General features: G+C 49.6%; 2 protein-coding genes across 4 annotated transcripts in view; one reads left to right on the plus strand and one right to left on the minus strand.

The window, feature by feature from the left end:
* The window catches only part of TELO2 (telomere maintenance 2), a 28,481-nt gene extending 18,103 nt beyond the window's left edge, over window positions 1–10,378 (minus strand). The window contains exons 1-8 of one of the 2 annotated variants that reach the window (XM_054992446.1): window positions 10,318–10,378; window positions 6,355–6,701; window positions 4,273–4,550; window positions 2,835–2,903; window positions 1,646–1,793; window positions 1,114–1,216; window positions 930–998; window positions 140–281 (exon numbers count right to left, since the gene is read on the minus strand). In XM_054992446.1, coding sequence (XP_054848421.1) covers window positions 140–281; window positions 930–998; window positions 1,114–1,216; window positions 1,646–1,793; window positions 2,835–2,903; window positions 4,273–4,550; window positions 6,355–6,680 — 1,135 coding nt within the window. In that variant the 5' untranslated portion in view covers window positions 6,681–6,701; window positions 10,318–10,378. The remainder of the gene's footprint in view (window positions 1–139; window positions 282–929; window positions 999–1,113; window positions 1,217–1,645; window positions 1,794–2,834; window positions 2,904–4,272; window positions 4,551–6,354; window positions 6,702–10,317) is intronic. The other variant, XM_054992447.1, reaches the window with a different exon arrangement.
* A 323-nt stretch (window positions 10,379–10,701) lies between these two features.
* The window catches only part of CRAMP1 (cramped chromatin regulator homolog 1), a 45,138-nt gene continuing 38,496 nt past the window's right edge, over window positions 10,702–17,343 (plus strand). Inside the window, exons 1-2 of one of the 2 annotated variants that reach the window (XM_054995276.1) lie at window positions 10,702–10,778; window positions 13,266–13,597. In XM_054995276.1, coding sequence (XP_054851251.1) covers window positions 13,267–13,597 — 331 coding nt within the window. In that variant the 5' untranslated portion in view covers window positions 10,702–10,778; window position 13,266. Of the gene's footprint in view, window positions 10,779–12,741; window positions 12,805–13,265; window positions 13,598–17,343 lie in introns of those variants that run through there. The other variant, XM_054995275.1, reaches the window with a different exon arrangement.

The following is a 17,343-nucleotide window of genomic DNA, read 5'->3' on the forward strand; positions in this document are numbered from 1 at the left end:
TTGTGAGAGATCTGCACTGTACACTATCGGGACCCATACTGGTCGCAACACAGGCTCAAATGCAGAGCTGAGAGCTGCAATTTGGAAGAGAGACTTACAATCAGGCCCGTGGAAGTTCTCTCTTGCCTGCCCCCCTTACCTTGTCTGAGACTTTCTATTTCTGTGTCTTTCACGTGCGAGAGGCAGATTAGGATGGCTCGGCTTATGTACGTCTGCTGCTCGACAGGAGAGTGCTTCACAGCACTGCTGCTTCCCCAGGTCTCGAGCAACTCTTTCAAAACCTGTGTGAGAATTTTGAGTGTCAGGTGCAAAAGGAAACAAAGCCTCTCTTGGATCCTGTTCATGCAACAGCTTTTAAAATAAAAACCTTGAATTAATTTCTGATTTGTCAGAAAGATCAGAGAGAGTGAATAGACAAACAAGACAGCCAGTAATTTCTGGCGAGGTCCAAGGGCCTTGGCTTCTCTCTCTTTCATCCCAAAGTACTTCCAATCCATTTTCATAGCTAATGCTGAATGTGGTGATGGAAGGAGAGTTGGGAGGAGAAGGGCAGAGAAGAGGTGGCGGCAACAGCAGTGGCAGCATTCGTCAGGTGAAGAAGGGAGTGATGAGATGGTAGCGGTGGCAGAACAGAGTGGAGAGGCAGCTGTGGCAGGAGCAAAGGAAGGAGTTACTGATGACTACAGGAGGGGGGACAGCAGCAGAGGCAGGGTGAGGGAAGGATGGAGGTGGTGAAGGCGACAGGGAGGGAGGAGGCAATGGGTGGAAGAGGTGGTAGAGGTGGCATGAAGTGGTGGTGGGGCCCAGCTGAGAATGGCATTTCCCCTCCCTCGAGTATTTCACTATAACCCATGAAAAAAAAAAAGAAACAACCAAAGTGCATGCTGGTTGTGAGTCGGTCTGTCAGTATTGCTCAGGGCTCCACCCACCTTAGTCAATAAGGTCCGCCGCGTGCCGTCCAGGGCTAAGTAACCCAGGAGGCTCTGCAACAGCGTGGTCTGTAATGAAAGCCACAACACCACACGATTCAGCTTCGGTCTCGTTCAAAGCTCGTGACTCCAGCCCCAGAAAACGGCTTGCTCTCCCACGGGCACTACCCGAGGAACCCTTTACCGGATAGCTATACTGAAGCAGCAGCAGCTTCTGGGTCATCACAAACTGAGCCTTTTTGCTTTTGACGACCAAATTCCCCAGCAGCCGGGACAACACAGCAGGCCTGGCAATGCAAAAGACAAAGCTTCAGGGATCCCTTTTTGTTCCCCAGCCCTGTCGCCTGTGACCAGCTGATTCAGGGACGGGTCTCAGCCAGGGTTTAACAATGCAAGAACCAAATCAGCGTGCTTAGAAACCCAAAGGAAGGACAGACATTGGCAAGCTGATGCACAGAACTCAGCTCACAACAGAACTGCCTATCTATCAGCAGTGTTTGAAAGTATACAAGTGGGGGGTTGGGGGGGGCTGTGAGGAACCAAGGGAGCTGGCAGCAGTCCCACCTACCAGGATTCTCTAAACCTTTAGAGGCTTAGAGCCCCCTTTAGAGGCCTTTCCGGCCTCTGTTTCCACTTACCGCAGTGAAACAAATGGCAGTTATATGTATCTGAAGGATGAAGGCATAACTCCTTCCCAAAGTAACTTGACTTCTTACCCCGGCACTGCCTGAACAAAGGCACAGATCACCGCTTCCATCCAGCGATCCGGCACACTCTCGATCAGCCGCCAGCACATTCGCTGCCAAATGCAGTCAGACTGGGTTCGATCCGTCAGGTGGGGCACCAACACACTCAAGAGCTCTTCTGTAATCATAAAAGGAAAAATAATTAGGTTCTTGGGGGTGGGAAATATTCCCTCTTGACTTCTTTTTGGCCAGCAATCAACGTAAATGGAGAGATGGAGAAAAGACAGATTGCTCCCTCTCCTGCTTTTTTCGAAGTTTATTATGACGTGTGCCCACAAACATAGCGTTACTATTTCTCTTTGCCCCTATAAACAAGGGAGATGTACCTTTCCTCCATTGGAAAGCAGCAAGAGTCCAGTAGCACCTATAAGACTAACAAAATTAGTGGTAGGGTATGAGTTTTTGTGAGCTACAGCTCTCTTATTCAAGTATCTGAAGAAGTGAGCTGTGGCTCACGAAAGATTGTAACTTACCACTAATTTTGTTAGCCTTCTAGGTGCTACCGGACTCTTGCTTTTTTCCACTGTTACAGGCAGACTAACACGGCTACCCATCTTAATCTTTCCTCCATTGTTTTGTACTAGGGAAGTCTGCCTTCTGGTGGCCAAGAGGAAGAGCGTTGCTTTTCTCCTAAATCCTCCTTGTCATAAGTAGGGACAATACACAACACCTACATGAGCCCCCATGCCAGTCAGTGCGTTTCCTCCTAACAATCTCTGCGTTTTCTATGTTCCCCCCACAGGGATGTTTGTTCCACTGCAGCCTGGTTCGGGGCTTTCACAGCGATTGCCCTGACCCTTTGGAATGGAACGGTGATGGAGGCAGAAACTGGTTTTGCGCAAAGAGCTTCCTACAGGTTTTCTTAGTGGGGATACGGGTTGCTGCTTTAACTAGGTGATGGGGCTGATTTACGGATACGTTATTTTTGTTGACATTGTATGTGATCAGTTTTATTTATTTTCGCAATGTGAACTGCCTTGAGTCTGTTGGGGAAAGGGCTGATATAAAGGTGTTGGTCTAGAGCAGCTTCATGTATAATCACACCCACCCGAGGTATTCAAGAGTTCTTTGTAGCCCCTTTAGATGGAGTGGATCACCTGACCCACAGCGGAGAGGTAGCTATATGAAAGCAAATTGTCCTTAAAAGAAGAGCACTAACTTTGCCTTCCATGCACACAGACCTTCCCCAGCACCTGAGACATGAAGGAGATGGAGCAATCCGAACCACCTAGAATAAAAACAAAAGCAGCGCTGGTCAGATCTATTACAGCAGCCTGTTCAGTTTGAAGCCTCAAATCTGCTGCACTGCTAACTAAAGTCTGAAGGTGCAGAAAGTCCACCCAGGACCCAAAGTGAGCCCCTGAAGAGCCTGCAGCCCTATAGGGAGCCAGCATTGGAAGCCACCTCTGTATTTACTGGGCTATTGCAGATGCAGCGCTTCACGCAGAGGTGAGAAGGCAGCATCTACCAAAATATTTACATCTACACAGGTGTTAAAGATAAAGGAACTCTGTTTTCCTTTATAACTGATCACGTACAGCCCTAGAAAGAAAGAAAACAACAGAGGTACCACTGGTGTGACCCACCTTGGGTACTGGAACAACACACTTATGTCTCTCAATTAACCCGTTGAAAACCAACACTCTCATACCCTACCCTGGCACTGTATACACAATCTAATTCTGAACTTGGTCCCAGAGTGCAGATGAAACAATCTACACAATGGTGCCACATCACGATGGTTTCGTCCCCCAAATCGAAAGAGTTCAAACAACAAATCAGGGTTTTGTTTAAAAATAAACCCCCCAAACTAGTAAAGCAATGATAAGCTTGCGCAGACATCACAACTAAAGAAGAAATGCTGAGCAAGATCCCACTGCATCATAGTTGACTTTCCAACTGGGCATTTGAAAAAACTAAGAATCAGCGGAAAGGAAGGTTGCAAACAGCAGCAGGAGGCCACAGTGGCAGGGGAAGGAGAGACGGCAGCGGCAGGGGCAGGGGGGAGAAAGAGGCACGGCAGCAGGACAACATGATGAGGGGAGGGGAGGAGATGGTGGGAGTGGCTGCCAGGGAAAGAGTCAGCAGGCGGAGGGAGGGAGCAGGAGCGACGCAAGGAGGAGAGAGGCCGCGAGGGTGAGGCAGGGATGGTAGCAGAGGCAGGATAAGGGAAGGACGGCAGCGAGAGCAAAGTGGCAGGGAAGGAGGAGACGGGGGTGGCAAGACGGCAAGGGACACCAGAGGGGGAAGGAAGTAGTGATGGCAGCACAAGGGGAGAGTTACACTACGTTTTCAGTGCGCCTCGACAGTAAAGTAGTTCAAGAGCGACGGTTACTGTGACAGATTCAAAGCAAAATAAGTCTTTATTTGGACCATGTTAAGTCGGTACAAAAGTGTGCAAAGTTTGATTTTCACAGCACTCTTAATTTGACAATATCCATTAGACAACATTTCCCCTCCATGTGGGGCTCTACGAAACTCAAAAATGTTGCAAGCTGCAACACCAATAGCCTGCACTGGTCGGTTAGAAGGTAGTGCTGTACCTTCCTCTTGTTATCTCTTTATCAGTGCAGAGGAAGGCCTTGAGCCAAGCTCACCTCGCAGCGATTCTGAGATCCTCTCAAGCACCTGGATGATTTCCAGACCAAGCAAGGGGAAGTAGTTTTGTGGAAAGAAGGCCGGGTGGTTTTCTCCCTGGAGCTTGTTGGCGAGATGGTCAGGGAGGCAGACGACCTTGTTGAGGAGCGCTTCCTGCAGCACCAAAGAGCCGGCTTGAGACTGCTGCTTACACACCTCCCACATCAAAGACGACAGCCCACCTCTCTGTAGGAATCGCTCCAAGACATCGACAACTTTGTTCAGACGGAAGCTTGGCCTGAACGGAGAAGGAATCCTCACCTTTATATGTCAATCAATGAGGAAAAGGCAACACAACAGGTTTGCATTGTCTGGCTATGTAGAGGCCACGTCATATTGAATTACCCCATAATATCAAGCAGCCGGGTTTTTTTTGTGTTTTTTTAAAAAGCACTTTTCTCATCATGGTAGAAGACTTTAAAATGCATAGGCCACATCTATTGACAATTCAAAGCTTTATTAAGCCACCCTCAACAAGGACCATGCTCTCCCCCGGACTGCAACTGGCTATCTGCAGAGGAAGGTGGTAAGCAACCCCCTGGTTATCATAGAGTGCTACCAGGTGGTTGCTACTGTTAGTTCATTGTCCCCTCCATGTGGCAACCATGAGCATCACGGAGCCATCTGACTTGGCTCCCATAAACGAAAGAGTTGATCCTGGTTTTCCTTTGCCTCGACTGAGGAGGTGCTTTGGGAGAGCTCAGGAGCCATCACATTTGCGTGTGTGCAGCACGGAGCCCCTTTCCTGAAGCAGCTGGCTTTGTAATCTAAAGCGGCTTGGTTTAGAACCTCCCAACGTTCTGTGATTAGATCCATTCTCAGGGCAGCTGTTTTTGGGCGGCACATGTTATCCTTTCTCAAAATTCCAGAAGTACAAGTGTGGGCACTCCTGCCTCAAAGCCAAAACGGATGAGACGCCTGACGCATGGAGGACACGCATCCGTTTCCCACAAGGTTCTATAGGAAGCGTAGTGAGAAAGAACCTCTGCCAGGGGGAAGAGGGAGAGAATCCCTCCTCTCCCTGACAGGGGTTCTTTCTCTAGGCATCTCATCTCGTCCACTTGGCTCCCTCCTGAGGCTGCCGGCTCCCCTTGCTCCCCTAAAAGCACTCAGCAGCCAGAGGGAGCTGAGCATGCGGGCGGCAGCAGTCAGAGGAAGCTAGAAGCACCAACAGGCTCCTTATCTCTCTCGCTGCTGCCAGTGCGCTTGACTCCCTCTGGCTGCTGAGAGCATTTAGGGGAACAAGAGGAGCACGCTGGCAGGGGGCGTGAGGGACAAGGAGCCGATTGTTGCTGCCTGCTTCCTTTGACTGCCGCCTGTACAATCGGCTTCCTCTTGTTGTGTCGGGCGTCTCGTCTGTTTTGGCTCTGTGGAGAAACGCTGTTGGTGGAGTTAACTTTCTATGGGCTGCAGAGAGGAGGGGCCAGTTCTGGAGTAGAATGTGATTGGAGGGAGAGCCAGTCAGTTGGTGGAGAGGAGTTGGAAGGTGACAGTTGGTGGCTGGAGAGTGGAGGGAGAGATGGCTCTGAGGGGAGATGGAGATCTAATGGGACCCCAGGTATCAAAGGATCGGGCCTGCCCTACACAACATTGAATTAGGGCATGAGGGAGATAGAGTAGGGGTTTCTGTTTTATTATTCCTTCTGTTCACTGTATATTTGCCTGTGTATAGTTAGAAGTTAAATAAATGATATTTTGGAATTCATGAAGGAAGAAAGCTCTTCTGTTCCACATAGTCCCCCAACCACTTGGGCCCACTAGCAGAGGAGGGAGGTTAGGAGGCTGTCCCGCCTAACCAGGACCCCATACAGGGACAGTGGTGGCAGCAACTACCTGGAGACAGGAAAGGGAGACAGCCCCTTCAGGTGCCTGGCCAGAGGTGAAAAGGGAGGGGTAGGCAGAGCGGGGTCTACCAGTGGGAGGAAAGGCCCCGTTTCGCCACAGGCTCTCAGTTGATTAATAGTTCCAGGCTCAGAACAGAGACTACTAAAGAACTGTAAAACTCTAGAATTAGAAATTGCAATCAAAAATGCCATTCTTACCCTGTGGAAATGATAGAATCCAATAAAACCATAAAGGATTGGTCCGCTGGTCCTTCCAGGAAAAAACTATCCCACAATTCCTTTTCCTCGTCTAACTGGAAGAGCTCCATCCAGTGAGGACTCAGGTTACTGATAAGGCATTGCAGAAAGGTAGTGAAGTGGCTGTGAATAAATTCTTCCTTCTCTTTCACAGAGGGTGGACTTTCAGTTCCTCCCAGATATCTCTTAATTGTCTGCAAAGTCTCGTAAATCTGGATGCCATCCCTCGAAGAAGAGAGCACGCTGTTTGCTTCCAGCACAGCACGTCGAACCTGATGCACGTCCATTTCTTGTTCTCTTGGTCACTGCTGGAAAACAGCAACAAAAGTGGTTAAGTAAAAACAGATGCATTAATTATGGTATAGCTGGTTGCTACTAATTAATTATGGTATAGCTGGTTGCTACTATCCCTGGAATGGAGGAAAACACACCCAGTTCAGGAAAGCCAGCACAATAATGACTGAGGCAAGAAGACCCATTTTAAGGGTCCCAAACAGTTAATAGTCTGCAAACAAATCCCCAGGCATATGAATTTTGAAATCTATGTAGCACAATACAGTCCTTTAACAGTTGTGCTTCTTTTATGTACAGTCCACAGTGTGTTCAGTTTCCTGATGTAGCCACTAGAGCCAAGGTGAAACTCTTTAACTAGGACAGTATAAACACTGGAACAGTCTGGAACAGTGTTAAAGACACACGGCAGCATTTTTTTAGAAAGGAAAACCTGGCAGTTTGATACTTCTATTAACCCGCTCTCAGCTAGAATGGATCTGGAACAAGTCAATGTGGGCATTTTACAGACCATAACAAACACTAGGACATATGAGAACAATATTCTAGAAAATACTGTTTCAATTTCATTCCATTTCTTCCTAGCCAAAACTCACTTGTAACAAAAACACATGAGAATGCCACGTTCTAAGGCAGGTAAAACAGTCAAGTTCAAGTATCATTTAGGACTATGTGGGAGCAGGGCTCCGAGGATTTCACTGTATATATGGTATGTATAAGCTGTTTGTTGTATGTACTACCCCTACTCTTACTGCATTATTTTTTAAGTCTGCAATACCACTTGTTTGACATACTGTGACTAATACTTTTTGCTTTGTGTCAGCCTTCGGCCTGGGCGTTGCTGCGCATGACGCCGGTGCGCCTGAACTGCGGCTCTTGGCCCCGGACAGGGACAGCCCAGGTCCTGGCTTTGTGGAAGGAGGGGAGGTAGACATCGCCCTTGCTCCCTCTCTACCACTCACAGGCCTGCTCAACCCGTCAGAGACCCTGCGGCCTCCTCTTACTTCCTGCATTCCAAAGCTTCCACCCTCCTTGCTCGCTCTTCCTTCTCTCCTTCGTTTCTCTAGCTCGTCCTCCTTCCATCCTTTCTCTCACGCTCCTAACTTCCTCCTCGCTCCTACACAACACACCCCTGGCTCCCCAAATGAGATTCCTTATATAGGGCTTCTTGCTCGGCTCTCTGCCCTTCTTCTTGTGGGCTGATTGCTCCTGACTTGGTCCAGCTGGGGGGGATACCAGGTGTCTCTCCCTGCTCTGATTTCCACCCTTCCTTCCCTGGGTGATCGCTCCTGACCTGAGTCAGCTGGGGAGGCTTCCTCCTTTCTACCTACTTGGAGGATAGGGCTGGCAGGACCTTTCCAGGTAAGACAGTCTGGTAGCCGTTTTCCCCTGAGCCCCCTTGCAGCCAGTCCAGTCCCCAGGCCAGGTGGCACCTCTATGGCCTTGATGTCTGGCTGGTCTGCCCGACTCTGGGGTTGTGTGGGGGCAGGGGCACCCTCCATCTGCCTGCCTCGTCCTTTGGAGCCTGGCACCAGGGGAGGCACCTGTGGCTCGCCGGTGGCCACTCCCAGGTTGCTCAGAGACTGGGGGCTGCCTTCTCGCAGTTTTGAGGCTGGCATCTCACCCCTCTCTACCTTCTGAGGTGGCAGCACGCTCCTCGAAGTTGTAGCTGTGGCCAGTCCAGGGTGTGCGTACAGCTCATCCGCACACTTTGTTTCAAATTTTTATAATCCCAGTCCTATAGTGTTGCTGATTTAGATTTCTCCTCATATTGAGTTGATTTACATGGTTAATCCACACTGAGTTTCAGTGAGAAAGGTGGACCATAAACACACAAAATGGAAATATTGTGTTGCATTTATTTATTTAACTCTGTTTACAGTCTGCCTTTCTCACAGACTCAAGGCGGATTACACAGTGTGAGTCAATGATATAGACAGGAGGAGACATCTAATAAGCGATGGACTAGGACTACAGAAATCTGAAATAAACATAGGATATTAGACATGATTCAGAATGCAGAAAAATGGTATTATATCAGTAGAAAATAATGTAGCAACAGCAGGATAATACGTAAAGCAAACAGATAATGCATCCTATGCCCAGTGGTATAATCCACAGCCCCTTCCCTTTTTAAAAGACTACAAATAACAAATCAATAAATGAAATAAGTGCCTTTCATGTCACAGCTGGCTTACATTGACCTTGCAGGGTTTTTACAGCAATAGACAAATGGTTGATTTGCCATTCCGTCTTCTGTGTGGCAACCCTGGCTTTTCCTTGGTGGTCTCCCCTCCAAGAACTAACTGAAGCCAACCCTGTTTAGCTTCTGAGATCAGCCTCGCCCGAGCCATTCAGCTTAGATCATAGCCCTATTACCTTTATAGAAATGCCCTCCTAACAGTTGCTGTACACAGTTCATGTGTCTAAGAAATGTTGGGATTTTTGAGCTGCCTTGAGGAGGTGTCCCAGAATGGCAGCCTAGAAATTGGTCCAAATAAATAACCAATACGTGGATTGAAAGAGACTGCAATGAAGAAATCAGAAGATTGAGACTTGGAAGAGTGGCTGTAAGGAAACTAGAAAAGATCTTTAAAGGTAAAGATGTCTCTCTGGGGACCAAGATAATCCAAACTATGGTATTCCCCCACTATGTATAGAGGTGAAAACAGACAGGGAAAAAATTGATTCATTTGAAATTTGGTGCTGGAGGAGAGTTTTACTGATACCATGAATGATCAAAAAGGCAAATAAGTGGGTACTAGATCAAATCAAATCTGAATTCTCCCTAGAAGCTAAAATAATGGGACTGAGGCTATCATGCACTGGTCACATTAGGAGAAGAAAAGACTCACTGGAAAAAGACAATAATACTAAGAAAAGTGGAAGGCAATAGGAAAAGAGGAAGACCCCAAATGAGATGGATGAGATAGAGCTACCCTAGCACAGTGGTTAAGTAGTTCAGCTGCAAATCAGCACTCTGCTGGTTCGAATCCCACTACTGCCATGAGCTCAGTAGGTGGCCTTGGGGCAGCCACTCGTCTCAGCCCCAGCTCCCCAGCTGCATTGTGGGGATAATAATAACACTAACTTGTTCACGGCTCTGGGTGAGGCACTAATCTGCCTAGAAGAGCTGTATATGAGCGCAGTTATTATCTCAATAAAGGAGGCCACGTCTGAGCAGGGCTATTAATGATAGGACGTTGGGGAGGTCTTGCATTCCTAGGGTCGCCATATGTCAGAAGCGACTTGGCGGCACATCACACACACGGATTGAAAATGGGGCAGGATCCTGACGGTGCGGCCAGTAGGCAAAAAGGAGCAGGGCCGCTCGGTTGTCTGCTACGGCGAAGGAAGGGCTGCAGCTCTCCACCAACCCCTTGTGTAGAACCAGAGCCGGGTGGGTGCCCAGGAGCATCCAAAGACCCGCAAGACTTCCAGGGCAAAGGCGGCCGGGAGCCCGAGCTCCCTTCGGCGGCCACTGTCCGAATCAGTCGCCCGGATTCCCGAAGGCGTCCACGCCCGGGCAGCCTCGCTGGTCCGGAAGGCGCTCCGGGCTGGCCTCCTGCCCTTCCCGTCACCGGCTGCCCCTTTCCCGCCCGTCTGCGCCGGGCCTGGGCCGCCGCCGCTCACCTCTCCTTCCCGCCGGGCAGAGGCGCCTCTCGCCGTCCCGCAGCCGCCCGGCCGCCTCTCCGGACGAGTGTCATCGGCCGTGCGCGGCGCCCTGATTGGTCGCCTTTGCCGACGTCGCCACCTCCGTCCCCGCCCTCCCCGCCCGCGGCTGGCCAATGGGGCGCTGGGCACGGAGGGGGCGTGGCCGGCGCGCCCCGCAGAGCCGGCTGTTCGCGCGCCCCGGCTCCGTCCTTCCCGCCCCTCGCCTGTGCACCGCGGCGGATGCGACGAGGAAGCGGAAGCCGCCTGATTGGTGCCCGGCGTGCCGGGGGGGGGGGGGGAAGGGGCCGGGGCCGGCGCCTTGAACGCAAGCGCGGGGGGAGGAAGCAGCCGCCCTCCGAGGGGCCGCGAGGGGGGTGCCGGGGATAAGCGCAGAGCCCTGCCGGCCCGGAGCGAGAGCGGCGCCCGCCCCCATGCAGCAGGTACGGGCGCCCGCGGAAAGGGGGAGGCGGCGGGAGAAAGGCGAGGGGGGGGGGGCTCCCCGATCCGCTTTACTCCCGAGGAGGATCCGCGGGACCTGCCTGGATGGGGTTGCAAGCTCGGGGTGGGAGGCGGTTCCTTCAAACGGGGGGCAAGAGAAGCAAGGGCAGGAGCGCCCAGCGGCGCGCTGGAAGAGGGGAGCGAGACCCGCAGCAAAGCCGGTCCAGTGAAACAAGATCGGGACCGGGGCGGGGGGAAGGGGGAAGAGACCATCACGAAAAGTGGAGCGTTTCTGACAGAGGCGGGTGCACAACGGTGGGGGGGGGACCGGGGGGAGGTGAGCAGGCGGGGGGAGGCTCTGCTGTCACGGCTGTTGGAAACGACCGTTAAATCCCCCGCCTCTTTGCAGGGCGAGCCCTCCGCCCCTGCCTGTCTCAGGGCTGCCTCTCTTACGGCACATCTGCATTAGTTACCTTTGCTTTTCTGGAAGCGTTGCAGACTAATTGAAAAATATACAATCTCGGGTCATAGGAAGGGCGCCTTTTTGTTTGGCCCTGGAGGTGGGCGATCCGCTTTGGTAGAGCGGTTGGCTGTAAAATCACGTTTTGTTTCATCGCCTTTCTCTGGTTGTACGCACTTGCGCAGACTGCTCACAAAATATCCCGTAGGGCCCCCCCCCCCAACTGCTCCAAGGGCTTTGATGGCAAACAGCAGGACCCCCGTCGTTTTCCGGCGCATGAATTCCCCTGGGCCTTACTTTCAAGCGAACATGTTTAGGACTGGCCGTAGAGGAATAAATTAAAAAAAAAACAAACAAACCAGGGAGCAATTTTACTCCCCTGGTATCAGAATTGTTATGAAATATTTGTGTGGTCACCTGTGTCCTAAACCATACTGATGTTTTCTTTAAGGCATGTGCTGAATTTTTAGCTTGAGATTAATTTTTGCTCTGGATTACTCTTTAAAGTTTTGTTGTTGGCAGTGGTTGAATTTTGTTGTGAAAAGGTAATTACACTGGATCCAGTGCAGCAAAACCCATATGCCTGTTCACCTATTTGTATGTCCCACTATGTAAAAAGATTAATCCTATGAGGGACTTGAGACACTGTCTCAACTGCCTTTTGTTTGGGTGTTTGTTTTTGCAATTGAGAGTGTGTTTTCCTGGCCAGAAAAGAAGATGCCCGCACTTCGTTTCAAATTTAGTGCTATGATTAAAAAAAATACTACAGGTATAAAGATCTTTTAACCCCAGTTCCATCAGTGGAGCTTTCTGCTTGGCCATGGCCAGAGGTTTGGCCTTGCCTATTTGAAGGGTCTTGCAGCCAAAGGGTGGGTGTTAGAAAGGTGTTTTGAATCTCGGGATGTTTTGGTGGGCCACTAAAAATGTTGCAGGCAGGGGACCAAAGAGCCAGGAATCTCAAGTTTGGGTGGCTGCTGGTTTGGCTCCCTGAAATACCTTGTTGTTGCTAGTGTTTGCATTGAACAAGTGTGAAAACCTGACCAAAGCAGAAGCCAGAATTTGCTGGTACAAATATTTAAAAAGTTGATGCCATATGCACCATAGAGCACACTTTTTGCAAAAAAAAATATGCAAAAAAGTAAGAAAGAAAAGTTGATCAAAGAGCAAGGGGGCGGGTGGTAAGCTTTGGGGTTGTTATTTTGCTTGTTGCCCCCCAAAGGGAGTTTGGGTGTTCCTTTCTCTTTTCGCCCTGGCTGCTCTGCCTCTCTTTCCAGGGGGGGAAAAGAAAGTGAATCAGAAAAGGTGTGTAGCAATTTGGTAGGTTTGGGGGGGGTTTGAAAATCTTTGTAGCCTTGGCCAGTCCCAGCCCCAGAGAGAGGGAAGACACACACACACACACACACACACTCACACTCGGAGAGAGAGAGCGAGCGAGCGAGGAGGAGGAGGAGAGGCAGCGGCGGCTGCATCTAGGAATATGAATTTCGCCCCCTCCGTCGGTCGGATCCGCTCGGCTCCATGGTGAGGCGAAAGAAGAGCCCCCCCGGCCCAGAAGAAGCGCGCAATGGGTAGGCTGGGCTGGGGGAGTCACTTGGGGGCCCCCGGCTGGGCTGGGGCGGGCGTGTGTCTCCGGCTGCCTGCTCTCCTCCTCTGCTCGCCGTGCGCTTTCCCAAAACGCCTCGAGTTTTCCGCTCCTTCTCCCCCTTCCCCGCGCCCGGAGGCGCCCCCGAGGCGGCCGGGGGTGGCCTGGCGGGGCGGGCGAGCCCCGGGGGGCTCTTTCGGAGGGGTTCCCGGGCCCTCGGCCCCCTCCCCGCCCCCGGCACAGGTTGTTGGGTCGGGACAAGCGAGCGAAAGGGGATTTAGTCACAAACAACGGCGGCCATGTTGAGAGGAATTTTCTGCTGCCTAAACTTCTCCCCCTGCTCCGAAGCCTCTCGCCCCCCCCCCGCCTCGCCTGCCCTGGGGGGCCCCTCTGGGCCTGGCGTGGTGCCCCCCCCGTGGCTCATCTGTGCCTCTTTCCCCCCCACAGGATGACAGTGAAGCTGGGCGACGGCAGCGCCGAGGAAGGGCTGAAGAAGCTGGGCAAGCGAGCGGCGGGTGAAGAGGAGTCCCTGACAGAAGAAGGGGCAGGCGAAGGAGCTCCCGGCAGCAGCACAAAGAAGGACGAGGGGGCCCCCCCTGCCAAGGCCGGCGACCCCCCAGCTCTGCCCCCAGCGCCAGCTTCCCTCCAGCCGGCCCACGGCCACGACCAGCATCATTTCCTCCGGTCCAGCGTCAGGCCTCAGAGCAAGAGGTTGAGGAAGGATTCTCAGGCATCCTGTGCAGCTGGCAGTGCCAGCACCGCGCCTGCCAAGGGGAAAGGTATACAATATTGATCACCCCCACCCCGAAATACACACCGACACACTGGGCTAAAAGGGGGAACGTTTTCTGCATTTGTTGCCAGCAAACGCTGGTGGCCTTTTTGTGGGGGGATTTTTTAAAAAATTCTTTTGTGGAGATTTCTCCTGATCTTCAGGTTCTTGAGTCCTCCCAAAGAAGTCTTCTGATGTGTGCCCAGCACACAAAACAGTGTTGGGCGCCTGTCTTTTATGATTTAAAAGCTTCCTTCTGCGCCTCCTGCCAGTCCTCTTTCCGCCTCAGTCAGAATCTTTTGTTTGAGTTGCTTTTTATTAGAATTGAGCCAGAGTTGTCATTGCACCTAAAGGAGCTGACGTGATGGCAGTTTCGGTAGATCGATAGGTTGTTATTAAACAAAATGGGGGAGGGGGTTGCCTTCCTGCCCTTATCATGTGGTTTGTGATGCTGGCACAATAACAAAAGCTGGGCAGCTGGAGCATGTCTCAAATCCATGCTCTGTCAGTACTCTTAACCACGCTACCTTGGGCTCTGTGTGATTGCCAGAGTGGCTCTGTGGATAGTTGAGGACATTTTTATGCTGTTGATGTGTGGCCTTTGTTTATCAGTTTCTAAGCCCAGCTCAGCTGCTTGGAAGTACTTTTACTAGGCCTTCACTGTGTAGCTGCTTTGAGATGTTCAGTGGATTGTGACATTTCAGTTTGTTTTTTAAAACTTCTCTATTGGGAGAATGGATTTGGTGAAAACTTTCAAAATATGAATTGACTCTCACCCCTGTTGCTTCCCTCCCTGATCCTAGCATATTAGGTGATAGAGTAAAGATGCTAAGGAAAGGATTAATGGTATTATTGTCCTATAATATAATAATTAATAATACTGTTTTGCAGCACCTTTCATAATGGGCATCCCATTTAAGCAAATCTTCCATTGCCTTGGAAGATTGCTAACAAATAAGAATGATAAAATATTTATATACTAAAAATGCTCTGGGAGTTTTGACTGAAGGTGATGGTGATGGGAATCCACCCAGAGGGTACCAGCTTTTCAAAGTCTGTGGGATTTACGGCTCTGTGTTTTCTCATCACGTGATCGGTTCTGATCTGGTTTACTCTGAATTGTGCGGCAGGTCAGGTTGTTGATGGTGCAGGTTGGCAGATTGCTTTGCTCTTCAGTGAGAGGTACTTAAGTCGCTGAAAAAGATGCATCCTGACTTGTGCATCTGGTAAAAGGGAAAAGATTCACCCAGGCTCAGCTGTTTTTAAATTTACCGTACTTTTACTTTTCCACTATTAGGTACCCATCTATTCTCCCCTTGAAATCATTGGACCTATTCCAGCCCTAGTCATGCTTAACAGTCCTATGCAGTTCTGTTGATTGAAATAAATGGGATTGGGCTGCCAGTAATGAGTACAGCAAGACTGGGGGGCCGGCTTTATTATCCCCATCTTGCAAGTGGGTATGGGAAGCATTCTCATATTAGTATGCATTGATATATGCATACTTTTTAGTTTGTGAGAGTCTGGATTCCCAATGGAAAGAGTTTGGATTCCGAATAGATCCAAAATGCAGTATGAAATCCAGACTAGATTCTCTGACAGATACACATTACTAATTCCTGTGTTAGGTGTGTGGTACAACCATGTCAGAATCAACAAAATGATAGTGTTTTAATGTGCCTTACTGTCCTCTGAATCTTTGATTAAATTCTATTGTTCAGTTTTAGCAGATGGCCTTTCCCTTTTGATAGGCTGCTAACTATCCAATGGAGTTGCATTCTTTGAAGATGTTGGAGACTGAGCCACCCCTGGTTGCACACAAGAGACAGTGGCTCCTACTTGGGGATGTATGTCTTTATCTTCATAAGAAGACTCCCTTAGACATTTGCATGGGGCCAGGATGAGTGTGGTGATACGGATATGCATCTAGAAGTGTTTAACTCCTTGCAAGGAAACCTGCATTCACAAATGGATTTCCCTTTTTGGATTAGGGTGGGGTTTTTCCAATTTGTTTAGCTTTCAGATTCCCAGAAACTAGATCTAGTCAACTGGATGTTGTCACGCTTCATCATATGCTACAGCTTCCACTTTTGTAACGTATACCTGACTTTGCCACACTTCCCACTGTAGCTGGGAGAGATTAAAAATGTGTTGAAGCTTCCAGTTTTATTTGAAGCATTCTGGCGTGAGTTCCAGATAGATAAAGAATCCGATGAAGGGAAATCACATTACAAACAGATTGTAAGACAGGATCTGTCTCTGTTTCTTAGCTATCATCTTGTACAGTACTGCAAAACTCAAAGTCTCGCCTGCTCTGCAGTTTATGGGGAAGCTCATTGTATCATATGCATTGTTGACAAGGCAGAAGTACATGGCCTATAAGCAAACAGGGCTTTAGAACCCTCGTCTTGCCCCCGTGTTTACGGTGGGATTAGATGCCACTTTTGTGCCCAGTTGCCAGGATAAATGTTTGGGAAGATTGCTTTGCGTTACTCTTCGGGGAGCACTCCTCTCAAAAATCCCTAGAAATCTCTTCTGGGAATGTTTGAGAAAGGTGTCAGGAGAGAAATTATCCACACACTTGTTAAACCTGCTACTTATTTTTAACTTGTTCCAGCCGAATACCACTGGAGCTGTATAATGAACAGCCTTCCCCATGATCTGCTTTTGTCAGCTTATAAATTGGCTTTATATTTAGAACATCTGATGAGTTTGATGCTCTGTTGTAAGCTCTGAAACCCCCAAATTCTAAAAAGTTCCGCTTGTTAGTTTGTTTGTTTTTAGTTAGACTACAGTGGAGTTAAATAAGGGGTGCTGCTGAGATGTAAGCAGGAGATGATGGATTGGACCCTGTGTGACGCCAGTGGAAGGCCTTCCCACAGCATCCACGTGTGAACCTTCAAAATGTCATGCTAAGGGCTGGGAAACCCACATAGATGAAAATCCAGGCAATGTGCGTAGCTGCATTCAACAGAGCCTCTGCCCTCAACAGCAGGAGGGGTGATCATCCCATTTTTTTCTCAGTGCAGCTATACATATTCTTGGCTTTCTGTCTACCCCAGCACTGCCTTTTCGAGGCTTTGATGGTGATGGTGGGAATCAGCTTCCGCCATCTTTTTCTGCTGGGGTTGCATTGGATCCCAACCCCCTTTAGGCTTCCTTCCATTGATGACTTTTATTTAAGCATTTTTGTTTCCATTCTTCTTCATTGGTTTCTTTATGCTAGTTGGGGGAGTAGATAGTCTCTTGACCCTTTAAACATTTTAACTTGGTGGCTTGTTAAAAGTCAATAACTGCAATGGATCTGTTCTAAGATGGAAAGGTGAATAAAGCAACTGAGCTCTTCTTAGCTTGAATGTCCTGGTTTCTAAGCTTGAAGTAAAAAGTCTGTAGAAAGTTGCAGATTGTTGCAGTGGTCAGGGCCCGCTTTGGACGACATGGCCCTTTGCAGTCCTTGGCTGCGAGAGAGTGGTTGTTACTCCTGGATTTTTTAAATAGGTGATATGTAAGCTAGTCGAGTACTTTTCTTATGGCGAAACTTGCCAATAGCCCAACTTGGACAAGTCTCTTCTGTTCCTGGTTTGGTGTTTTAGTGGAGTATTTTGTATAACTATACTAGCACAACATCCATGTTGGCTACATAGCCCATAACCAGCTTGAAATTTTCTCTGGTCTGCTCTGTGGATGTGCTCGACACCTGGGCGAACAAATCCTTGACGTTGCCTAGCCTGCAGACCCTGAGCACCCTGAAAG

This window comes from Eublepharis macularius, chromosome 12 (assembly GCF_028583425.1).
Source record: "Eublepharis macularius isolate TG4126 chromosome 12, MPM_Emac_v1.0, whole genome shotgun sequence".
NCBI lineage: Eukaryota > Metazoa > Chordata > Lepidosauria > Squamata > Eublepharidae > Eublepharis > Eublepharis macularius.